This window comes from Sminthopsis crassicaudata, chromosome 4 (assembly GCF_048593235.1).
Source record: "Sminthopsis crassicaudata isolate SCR6 chromosome 4, ASM4859323v1, whole genome shotgun sequence".
Classification (NCBI taxonomy): Eukaryota; Metazoa; Chordata; class Mammalia; order Dasyuromorphia; family Dasyuridae; genus Sminthopsis; species Sminthopsis crassicaudata.
Genome location: NC_133620.1, coordinates 276,696,000 through 276,708,216, shown reverse-complemented (window position 1 = coordinate 276,708,216; position 12,217 = coordinate 276,696,000). Strand labels below are relative to the sequence as shown.

Below are 12,217 nucleotides of genomic sequence, written 5' to 3'. Positions count from 1 at the left end.
TTGATATTATTCAGCTCTAGCTCATTCTGTGATTCTTTTTAACTACAATAACTTCTTTTATTGCTTATTCTGATTTTGTTTTCAGTGCTCATTTTTCCTTGAATTCTACAAATGTTTCAATTATCCACTTGAAGATATTTAATGGGGAATACCTTCTGTAATTTATTTTTCTGTCTTCATTATTCTTCATACTTTGGCCTTTGCTTTTGTTGAGCCATGCTTTACAAAAATTGTATTTTTGTTCTTTTATCTTTTGTGACCTCTTCTATCCCTTGCTTGATGAAAAATTTATCTGTATTTTTCTGTGGGGAGACGGGGAATCAGCTCTCAATCTTTTCCAAGAGTCCTGGTTCTTGCCTCTGTAATCTCTCCCACAAATCTGCTTTTCTATATTTTAACTATTATTAAACAGTTTTGATGATTACTGCTTTGTTATATTGTCATAAAATAATATTTTAGGATGATTAACTGAAAATATTGTAAGATATATGCATTTACATATATGTATGTGTGTATATGTATTTGTATATAGTAAGACTGATGACAAAGTGACCCATAAGGCTGACGTATAGTAGTCACATGAAAAGATAAGAGCCTGAATAGAATGGTGACTATGGGAATGTAATTTTTTTTTTACACATACATATATAAAAAGAAAGTAATATGTATTGTTTCATTCCACTGTAAAATTCTTTTCAGGATCCTCTTATACATTTAACAGAAGATATGATCGCAAGAACCTACAACATTTTTGCAATTATGTTTCGTTATGCAGTAGATATATTAACATGGGAGAAAGAAAATGAACTACCGCCAGATTTAGAGGTGGTGTAAGTATATAACTTGTTTGTCCTTTGTGTTTCTGTGTTTGGTGGGGTCCTTAATACATTATTTCTGTAGAGATCATTGAGCTTTGGATACCCAGGGATTTGTTATAGAAGCCTTTCCTGAGTCCAGAAGATAATGAAATAAACTAGATATTAAACACCAGAGTCTGTTATTGAATAGCTAGATTAAGTTAGATTAGTTTATAATATTAGATTTTCAGGTTTGTATTTTAAGGCTAATTATAAATGATGAAAAAAAGTTTAAACCATTTTGAGTTATAGTTGTATCCTTATTCCTTTTAGTTTTTGTCTTGTGAAATAACAGCACTTTGGTGACAGCTGGATAAAACATTACTCTTTATTTTTACAAGACTTAAGGTAAACTTTTAGAAGATCTGAAATATTTGTATTAATGTTTGACTCTAAATCATAAACATACATCCCAAAGAATCAAGTACTCAGTATGATAGAGAAGAAATAGTGGCTTCAATCTTATCTAGCTTTTTCATAAATTGGAAGATGATGAATTGTAGATAATTAGGATTTTGCAATGAGTAATATAAGCAATAAATTTTGAGCTTGCTTATTATGAATGGTTAGATAGAAAAACTAAACTATCAGATAGCTTACTCTTGACTTTTTTAGTAAAAAAAGTGAAAACCTAGACTTAATCATTCCACTTAGTACTGTAACCAAAATAATTTTTTTTTTAATTTCAGAAACCAGTAATTACATGATTTCTTAATCCCACAGAGGGAAGAGTGACACCTATTATTGCATGCTGTTTAATGATGAGGTTCATACATATGAACAAGTAATTTATACTCTTCAGAAAGCTGTTAACTGCACTCAGAAAGAAGCCATTGGCTTTGCAACCACTGTAGATCGAGATGTAAGTGATTTCATTTTATTAATGATGTAAAAAAGAGTATTTTTAAAAAACAATTTTAACATTTAATTTTATATAATAACTTTTCTTGGAGATAATTACAATGCATCTGAGATATTTTTCTTTTTTCTAAATGTGATTCTATGCACATTATTAAGTAATTTCAAAATACTCCCTGACAGTAAAATTATTAGAAGACATTAAATTGCTATTATTCTAATAGAGAGTAAAAGTGCTTGATTTTTTAGTTAGAATTACTTCTTGTTGTACTTTAAAATGTAATTTATTGAATGTTACTCAAAAAAGTTTTTTCAAAGTTTGACATGCACGTCTTTGATTTTGTTTTCCATCTAATAATAGGGTCAGTCATTACTTATTTGAAATCGTATAATTTTTTTAAGAGTTCAAAAATGTTTTTCTCATTTAAACTTATTTGTGTTGATTGTAATTCAAAACTTTATTTTTATCCTAAGGGACGTAGGTCAGTTCGATATGGAGATTTCCAGTATTGTGAACAAGCAAAATCAGTGATTGTGGTAAGTAATATTAGTACCATTCTATTTTATGTTACAGCAGTTATCAATTCCAGAATTTATTGGGTTTTTTATGTATTTAATTTCTCTTTTAATTTTAAGGTTTACTTTACAAAAAAATTTTAACTAAGTATTGCTTACATATTGTATATGGCTATTATGCATAGTTCTCCCTACTCCAATTGTTTAATAGTTATAATTGAGATTTAGGGCCTGTACAAATTTTAGATAAGGCTTATTTTTCTTCTATTCTCTCTGATATTTATGTGTCAAAATAATGGTATTCTATTATGACGTTCTTCCAGAAAAGTTTGTAGAACATCCATAGGAAAGGATTTCAGGCAATTCTATTGGAATGAAATTGATATATTAGCATCCAAACTTTTCAATTCAAGGAGACTTTGCCTTTCTGGTTTCTGAAATCTTGTATACAGGGAAAGGACATTGCTATAATAGCACACCTGATACTAGAGTGTTACATTGTTATTCAAATAAACAAAATATTCCTTACAATTAGTGACTCTGTTTCCTAATTATAAAATTTGATAAGGTTGGACTACATGACATCTGAGATCTCTTCCAACTCTATATGATGTTCTAATTCTTTTAGAAATTTTCTATTCATTGTTTTTACTATCTTCTTGTTACATTTTATGTGAATATAATCTAAGTTTAACATTGCTCCCTCCTCAGGAGTAATGAAGTAAAAAGTATAGATCTGATAATAAAATATTTAGATATTTAACTATGTAATAATAATGAATGCAAAGAGCTGCTATTGGCTAGCAATGTAATATGGATTTAGTTTTTCCTCTTAATTTAATTTTGGGGACTTATTTCTTGCCTTTTTTAGTAATTTGTTGCCAGAAAGGCAATCTAGTGTAGTAAGCACTGGATTCAGAATGCTTGGATTGAAATCTCAGCTCTTGCACTTATAAACTATGGGACCTTGGGGAAGTAACTAAACTTCTCTGGGGCTATTTTCTTATCTGTAAAGTGAAGAATTTACACTGTAATGACTTGAGATTCCTTCTCTTTTTAAATGTGTAATTTCTAACTAAAGAAATACATTTACACAATATTTTCAGGTTTTCAAAGGTTAGCACCTGTGAAAGATAAATTCTAGAAGTATTATAGATGGAGAAATTTTGTCTGTTGTACTTATCACATCATATTGCTTAAATATTGAATTCACTTTACTCGCATAATAATCTTTATGTTTGCTGTTCTTACTTTGCATTTGGGTTAGTAAATTTAACTTTCAGGAGGTTTCTCTACTACTAAGAAGTACTTAATCCTAAATTTTTAGGATATATTACCACAAGTTGTCAATAATTGCCTTGGAATTTTGTATTTTCTGCCTCACCAAGCTTATATCATTAGAAACATGATACAATATATTGAAAGTTATTGAACAATATTGAGGTTAGCCTTATTTAAACTTTTTTAAAAAATCTGTATAATTTTTTAAACTAAATTATTTATTAAAACACAAGCAGCAAGGAACATTTTCAGATAATACATACAAAGTCAGATTTTTTTTTAAATAGCACATTTTTTCTTTCTTATTTTTAATTATTATCCATCTTAACTTGATCTTATATTAATTATATTCCCAAACCTACTTATAAATTATTTACCTATTTTGAATGTATTTTACAATCAAACTTGAGGTCAATTTAGAATTAAGAAGTGCCTTTGAACCTTTCTTCAGTAAAGCGCTAGATAGTCCCAGACTGGTTTGGTTGTTTTGTGTTTTCTAATACTCTTAATTCCGGGATGAAAACTTTTGCCTTCGGGAAAAAGTACCAGATACTTTGCTAAAATTTCATGCCATCATCTGGAAACTACATTTATTTCTTTTTTTCAGTCAAAAGAGAATAATCCACTTTTTCAAATTAAAGGGATGGAAAAATTCCCCCTCCTACTAAGAAATACAAATATTACTTTTCCTAGCAGCTAAAGTTACCACAATGACTTAAAACTTCTACAGAAAATATAGAGCTTACATGTTTTGGAACAAAATATTTTTAAACAAAAATTTGCTTTTTCAACAGAAATTTAAATTTTTGTAATTTAGATAACAAAATCCTGGGATATGTATTTAAGCAATAGAATTGGGTTTTGCTTCCAAAAGCTCCTCATTCATGTCTTTGAGTAAGATTTCTGTGATCAGTAAATAAAAAATACTTAAATTAAGGAGTTTAGAATACATAACCATTTCATGTAACTCAATTGGTTACTGGTTGTACCAGTAACTGGTGGTAATTAATATCCTTAAAAGTGAAGAACTTTTTTTATTTTTTAATTTTATTTTTCATTTATTTATTTTTTCTTTTTAGTCATAGTATTTTATTTTTCCAAATATATGTAAAGATAGTTTTTAACATTTGTTTTTGTAAGACTTTGTGTTCCAAATTTTTCTTCCTTCCTTATTTTCCTCATCCCCAAGACAGCAAACAATCTGATATAGGTTAGCATGTGAAATCATTTTAAACTTATTTCCATATTTCTCATAGTGTGCAAGAAAAATCAAACTAAAGGGGGAAAAATATGAGAAATAAAAAGCAAGCAAACAAAAAAAGATGGAAATAATATGCTTCAAACTATATTCAGGCACCATACTTCTTTTTCTGGATGTGAATGGCATTTTCCATCCCAAGCCTATTGGATCTTGAGTCACCACATTGTTGAGAAGAGCCATATAAGGAACAGCTTTTAAAATTGATGCATCATGTTTAACATGTATGAGACTGCCTGCCATCTAGGGGAGCGGGTGGAGGGAAGGAAGGGAAAAGTTGGAACAGAAGTGATTGCAAGGGTCAATATTGAAAAATTATCCATGCATATGTTCTGTCAATAAAAAACTATAATAATAAAAGAATTGATGTATCAGCATTTGTTAATTCTAATTGAAATATTCTTAGAACAAAACTTTTTTTTTAAAAATCCATTCATTAACCAGTTGGATAGAAAAAAAAATTTAATTTGAAAGTAATTGAGGAAAAATGGCATAATAAGACAGGAAATTATCTGGCTCTCCCCAAAATAATTTAAAAATAATACCTTAAAGTGAATTTTAGAGTAGCAGAAATAATCAAAATTCAGGGTAGAAAAAGTTTCAAAATCAGAAGAAGATAATGAGGTCAAAATAACTATTTATAAAGCTTTAGGAAAAATGAAAATGATCATAAGCCTCAAAAGAGTTCTCGGAAGAGCTTTAAAGGGACCTTAAAAATCAATAAGAAAAATAAGTAAGCAATGCAAGAAAATCAAAAATATTGTAAAAAGAGATCCAAAAATTTAGTGAAGAAAATAACTACATGAAAATTAGAATCAATGTGCATATTTAATTTATATCAGATTACTTGCTATCTTGGAGGAGGTTAGGAAGGGAAGCAGAAAACTTTGGAACACAAAGTTTTAAACAACAATGAATAGTGAAAACTCTTTACATGTATTTGGAAAAATAAAATACTACTGAAATTTTTAAAAACTAGAATTGAGCAATAAACTTAAAAGTGTATTAAGAAGAAAATGCTACAATTGGGCAAAGGAGAAAATGGATATTTAATGAATTTAAAGACTTTTGGAAATTCTTGAGGAATCAAGACTAATATTGAACAGAAAATTTTGACTTAAATACAAAAACCAGGAGAAACATAAGAAAGTAAACATGAAAGACTAATCATGAAGTATTTAATAAGGTTAAACGGTTTACTTCCTATATGGGAAAATAATATTTGTAACTCTTAATATTAAATGTTATCATTACTAGGATAGTTAGAGTATATATGAATGGAAGTCTTGGGTTTGAGTTGATTATAATGGGATCATTCTAAAAAATAAAATTGGGTAAGGAAAGGTTAGATTAGCTCATAAAAAAGAGCCATAAATGTAAGAACTATTACAGTAGAGGGGGAAGATGATGGGTAGAGCAAGTAATGTAGGAACCTTATTATTATTGGAACTGGGCAAAAGAGGGAATAACAATACCTCTATCTGGGTATAAAATTCTTCTTACAAAGGAATAGAATAAGAAAATATGTGTGTATTAGGAGGGCAGTGATCAAAAGTAAATTAGACTTTGGAGGAAGAATAAAGTAAAAAGAGAAGGATAAAAATAGTTTGGGGGAAATACACAGTAATTATAACTTTGAATATGAATGGGATGAATTCACCCATAAAAAGGATTAAAAATGAGAACCCCAAAATATGTGGTTTATAAGAAAAACATTTATAAATGAAAGGCACAGAGTAAAAATAAAAGACTGGTGTAGAAATTGTTATGCTTCAGCTGAAATTTTTTAAAAAGCAGGGGTTGCAATCATCTCAGACAAAGTTAAAGCTAAAATGGATTTAATTTTAAAAGATACTCAGGCAAACTGTATCATGTTAAAAGGTATCATAGATAATTAAATCATGTCAATATTAAACATAGATGCACCAAATTCTATTGCATCCATATTTATAAAGGAAAAAATAAATTATAGGTGGAAATAGATAGTAAAACTACATTAATGGTAGATTCAATTTTTTCTTCTCAAATAAATCTAACCAAAAAATTAGAAAAAAATCAAAGAGATAAGTAGAATATTAGATAAGTGAGATAGGATGACACTGAGAGAAAACTGAATGAATAGAATATACCTTTTTTTCTCAGTAGTATATGACATCTTTATAAAAAAAAATTAACCACATATTAGGGCATAAATCCTTTATGGTCAGATGCAGAAATATTACATGCATCTTTTTTAGGTCATAATGCAATTTAAAATTTCATTTAATAAAGAAACAGAATAGAAATTAGTTGCATTTAATAAAGAACCATAGAAATAGAGTAAATCACCTTATGTTAAAGAATGAGTTAATTAAAGCACAAATTGTAGAAACAATAAGTAATTTTATTAAAGAGAATGAAACAGCATACCAAAATATATGGAATGCAGCAAAAGCAGCAGAGAAAATTTTATATCTAAATGCTTACATCAATAAAATAAAGAATAGACCAATTCATTGGCTGTTCATTTAAAAAAATTAGAAAAAGAACAAATTTTAAGTCCCCAGTTAAATGATATCAAAAATTAAAGATTAAGATGATATAACTGAATGTAAGAAAATCATTGAGTTAATAGTCAAATTAGGAAATGATCTTGTGAAAAAACAAATAAAAATAAAATAGATAAAACATCGGTTAATATGATTTTTTAAATGGGAGAAAACCAAATCACTACTATCAAAAATGAAAAGGGTAAATATACTACTATTGAAGATAAAATTAAAAGTTATTAGCTGATATAGTAAAACAGTTTTAACGTTTAAGTGAAATAGAATACTTATAAAAATATAAACTACACAGATTAACAGAAAAGAAAATCAAATATTTAAATAAAGCTGTTTTAGAAAAAAGAAATTGAACAACCCATAAATAAGTTTACTTAAAAAATCAAGATCAAATGGATTTAAAAGTGAATTCTACCAAGCACTTATCAACTAATTCCATTATTGAATAAATTATTTGGAATAATAGGCAACAAAAGAGTCCCACCAGACCCCTTTTGTGAAACAAATATGGTGCTGATACCAAAGCAGGAAGAGTGAAAACAGAAAAAAAAATTACAGATTAGTTTCACTAATTAATATTTATACAAAAATCCTAAATAAAATACTAGGTGACTAAAACAATATATTACAAAAATTATACATTGTGACCAAGTGGGAATTACATCATGAATGTAGAGCTGGTTCACTATAAAAACAGCTATTAACATAATAAATTCAGAAAAAGTTTTCAACAAAATACAGCACTCATTCCTATTAAAAGCATAAGAAGGCATATGTGTTAATAAATTTTTTTTTCTTAAAATGGTAATAAGCTTCTAGTTAAAATCTTCAACAGACATTACCTGTAATGGGAATGAAGTACAATAGCCTTCCCAGTAAGACCAAGGATGTGCATTATCAGCAGTATTATTTAACATTGTCCTAGAAATGCTGGCAAAACCATTAAGAGAAGAAAAAGGAAATTGAACAAATCAAAATGGGCAATTAGGAAAGAAAACTGTTCTTTTGCATGTGATTTAATAGTTTACTTGGAAAATCTTATAAATGCAACTAAAAATTAATTGAAGCAATAATTCTTGCAAAGTAGCATGTTGTAAAATAAACCCACATACCTCATCAGAAATTTTATATATCACCAAAAAGACCTGTGAGAAGAAATAGTAAGAAATATTTCAGTTAAAATGACAATATAAAATACTTGGGAGTATACTTGCCAAGACAAACACAAGAACTATATGAACATAATTATAAAACACTTCTAACATGAATAAAATCAGAATTAAATAATTGGTGGGCTGAGACAATATGTCAAAAATGACTGTTCTTCCTAAACTAGTTTACTCATTCAGTACCATCCCAATTAAACTACCAAAAAAATTGTTTTTTTAATCAGAAAGAAAAAAAGATAAAGAATATCTAAGGAATTAATGGGGGGGAGGTGTAAAGGAAGGAGGTCCAACAGTACCAGATTTTATATGTATATTTATAAGATGGTAATTATCAAAACTATCTAGTACTGGCTAAGAAATAGAATGGTGGATTAGTGCAGTAGAGTGGGCATACACTTAATGATTATAGTAATTTTGTGTTTGAAAAATGTAAAGATTTGAGCTTTTGGGATAAGAACTCACTAATAAAACTATTGAGGAAAACAAAAGCAATCTGGGAGAAACTAGGTATAGACAATATGTATTTTAATAATTCTTTTTATTTTTAAATTCATTTTTTAAAATGTAGTAATTTTTTCTAGTTATGCAAAACCAGTTTTTAACATTCTTTGTAAAACTTTGAGTTCCAGATTCTCTTCCATTCTCCCTTTCCTATTCTCCCTCACTGAGAATACAAATAATTCAGTGTAAGTTATATATAGGCATATATATATAGGTAATCATGCAAAGCAATTCCATAATGTTGTTAAAGAAAGCACAGACCAACTCCCTTTCCCTCTCAAAAAAACTAAAAATAAAGTAAAAAAAAATTTTTCAATCAATATTCAAACACTTATCAGTTCTTCCTCCAGATATGGATAGCATTTTTCATTATAATTTTTCATCTTCAAAGTTACATAGATGAATATCTTACACCATTTGTCAAGATAAGGAAAAATGGGCATATGACCTAAGCATAAAGGGAGACATAAGTATACATAGGACATGGAATATATTACCTATCAGATAAGTAAGAGAGAATTTATGAATAAACAAGAGATAGAGATAGGATAATTTTGATTACTTTAAATTAATAATTTAATATTTCTGTTTTTTCCCAATTACATGGAAAGGCATTTTTAACATTCTTTTTTTCTTTCATTGTGAAAACTTTGAATCCATGATTTCATCAATATGATAATTTTGTCTATTAGTGAAGATTCTAGGGTTCTTTTCTAGGATTCTTCTCAATGTATTCCCATAAATCCTCCAAAAACCTACTTAACATAGGAGAGATGTTCCTCTTCCTTTTTCAGTGTTAATGTTGTTCCATCATTTGTGGAGCAGGGAGGTGGTTCGGTAGATAGAGCACCAGCCCTGAAGTTAGGAGAACCTGAGTTCAAATGTGGTCTCAGACACTTAACACCTCCTTAGCTGTGTGACCCTGGGCAAGTCACTTAACCCCAATTGCCTAAGCAAGAAATAAATAAATAAATTGAATAAAGTGCCATTTGACCTCTCTGTCATCCTTTATTTTTATTATATATGGTATGTATACATGAATCATTTCTTTTTTCCATTCAATAATAGCCTCAAGTCTTTTGCACCAGTTTTTATATTTAAATCATCTTTAATAATGTGCTACAATCTTGCTTATACACAAATCTTTTATTTTTCTTTTTGGGCATCAAATTCAATATTAAAAAACCCTCTTCATTTATTTTTTTCAAATGGTTTATATATAATACTATAGTATTCAGAATCTTAAGAACCTTTTAGGTGGTTTGCAATTTTATTTTTCTTAGACTAAAATTTTTCATTTAAGTAACATCACTGAAATAATGTTGGCCTTTAAGAATGGAGCTTTTGCAGACTTGAGCAGTTGAGGATCATTGCTATATTAAATAAACTAGTACTCAAATATCTCTTTAAGTTCTGTTATTCATTCTGCTTTTTTTTTTTTTTTTTAAGAGAAATACCAGTCGACAGACTAAACCATTGAAAGTACAAGTTATGCATTCATCTATTGTTGCACATCAGAGTTTTGGTTTGAAGCTTTTGACTTGGCTTGGCAGTATTATTGGATATTCAGGTATGTTATCCATTTTCTTAATAATGGCTAAATATTATTAAGAAATGTTGTAGCATCATATCTAAACTATTTGAAAAAACAGCAAGTGAAGAGAATTTTTAAATTAAATTTGATGCCTTCAACAACTCCCCCCCCCAATACTTGGGAAAATTTATGTTGTTCATAGCTTGACTCTTTATTGGTGTTAGTCATGTTTAAACTTGGGTGTTTTTTGTGTTTTTTTTTTTTTGATGTTTTATTGTTGTTTTGCTACCAGAATGTTTTCCTTTATAGTTTTGTCATCAAAATCCTGACTGATTTTTAATAATATAATTAAACTAGTAAATCTTGCTTTGTTTTCCTCCATATAGTTTGAGAATTTGCCTATAAGATGTTTTGAATGTGTAGTCATTAGAGAATTCAGAGCCATCATTGTTCTCTTCTCGTGTGCCTACCAAAGACCAAAAAGCAAACATTATTCCTGGCAGGAAAGGGAAGAGCAGGCGTGTGTCTGAAGTACCCTACATACTTTATTGAAGAGAAGTGCTGAAACAGAGGAATGACTGAGAATTTTCAAATGTTTTTGTTAAATAGCTGGAATGCTCTTGCAGTTGAGGTTTTTTTAAGAACGTTATTCTGTGCCTTATGAAAATATGAGATTCTGGAAATTTAGGGGAATTTATTTACTGGCCTATTAAATTGACAGTGAATTTCACAGATTTAATTATGCCTTCATTAAAGTTTTTTTTTCTTTGATGCTAATAAAGAGAATATTGATATTTTAATATCTTCATTTTCCTTCAAAAGGAAAATTTCTCATGAGAATTCTTGACAGTCCTTTTGTTAGGACTTCATAATTTTTTAATATTATTATTATTATTATTTGAAACTTTAGAGAAATTTTTATCCATTTTTTTAGAGCATAGATCTCCCTGTCTTCCCAGGCTGGAAGTGTAACAGCCCTTCATGCCTCAAAGCCAGTGTTGATTGCCACAGGAATTTTGACCTCCATTTCTAAATTGGGCAGATTGGCCCCTTCTTAAGCATCCTGATAAACCCGCACTCTTCAGGATTCACCATTTTGATGCTGAACTTACTGTAGAAACATACAGTGTATTATTCATAAATCCCAAGGTCAAACAGTCTGCCTCTCCAATAATGGATTATAGGTGTATATCACCACATATGGCTTAAGTATTTTTATTAAAGTAAAAAACCAACAAACCCTTGTTTTCCTAATGATCTTAACATTGGAAAGTGACACCCAGCAGTGATTATGTGGGGAAAGACTGAATACTGTTTGGGGGACATAATTTGGAAACTCTTGGTTTGTTTTGTTAATTTTTGTCTTGTTATTTGATATTCACTTTGAAATGGAAAGTATATTTTAGTAATTTTGTCATAGATTAGAATCTTGATATTTGTTATAGTATGAATTACATTTTAGGTTTTGTTAACCTGTTGGCACTTGCATGCCTCCTTAGTATTATTTTTCTAATTAAAGTTGGATTATTTCATCATATGAAAATATAAATATTATTTATAAATAAGTGCTACCTATAAAATAGGATTGTAGAACATAGATTTAGAGGTGGAAAGGTCTTTAGAGTTCATTGAGTCGTCCTTCCCCCTCCCCATTTTACAGATGAGGAAACTGAAGCCCAGAGAGGTGAAGTGCTTGCCCA

The 12,217-nt window shown here is 28.9% G+C and overlaps 1 protein-coding gene across 3 annotated transcripts in view; it reads left to right on the top strand.

Moving 5' to 3' along the window:
- UBR2 (ubiquitin protein ligase E3 component n-recognin 2) overlaps window positions 1-12,217 on the top strand; it is a 145,801-nt gene that overhangs the window by 54,521 nt on the left and 79,063 nt on the right. For all 3 annotated transcript variants that reach the window (XM_074310891.1, XM_074310890.1, XM_074310892.1), the window contains exons 5-8: window positions 700-830; window positions 1,581-1,719; window positions 2,190-2,252; window positions 10,433-10,553. In XM_074310891.1, coding sequence (XP_074166992.1) covers window positions 700-830; window positions 1,581-1,719; window positions 2,190-2,252; window positions 10,433-10,553 — 454 coding nt within the window. The remainder of the gene's footprint in view (window positions 1-699; window positions 831-1,580; window positions 1,720-2,189; window positions 2,253-10,432; window positions 10,554-12,217) is intronic.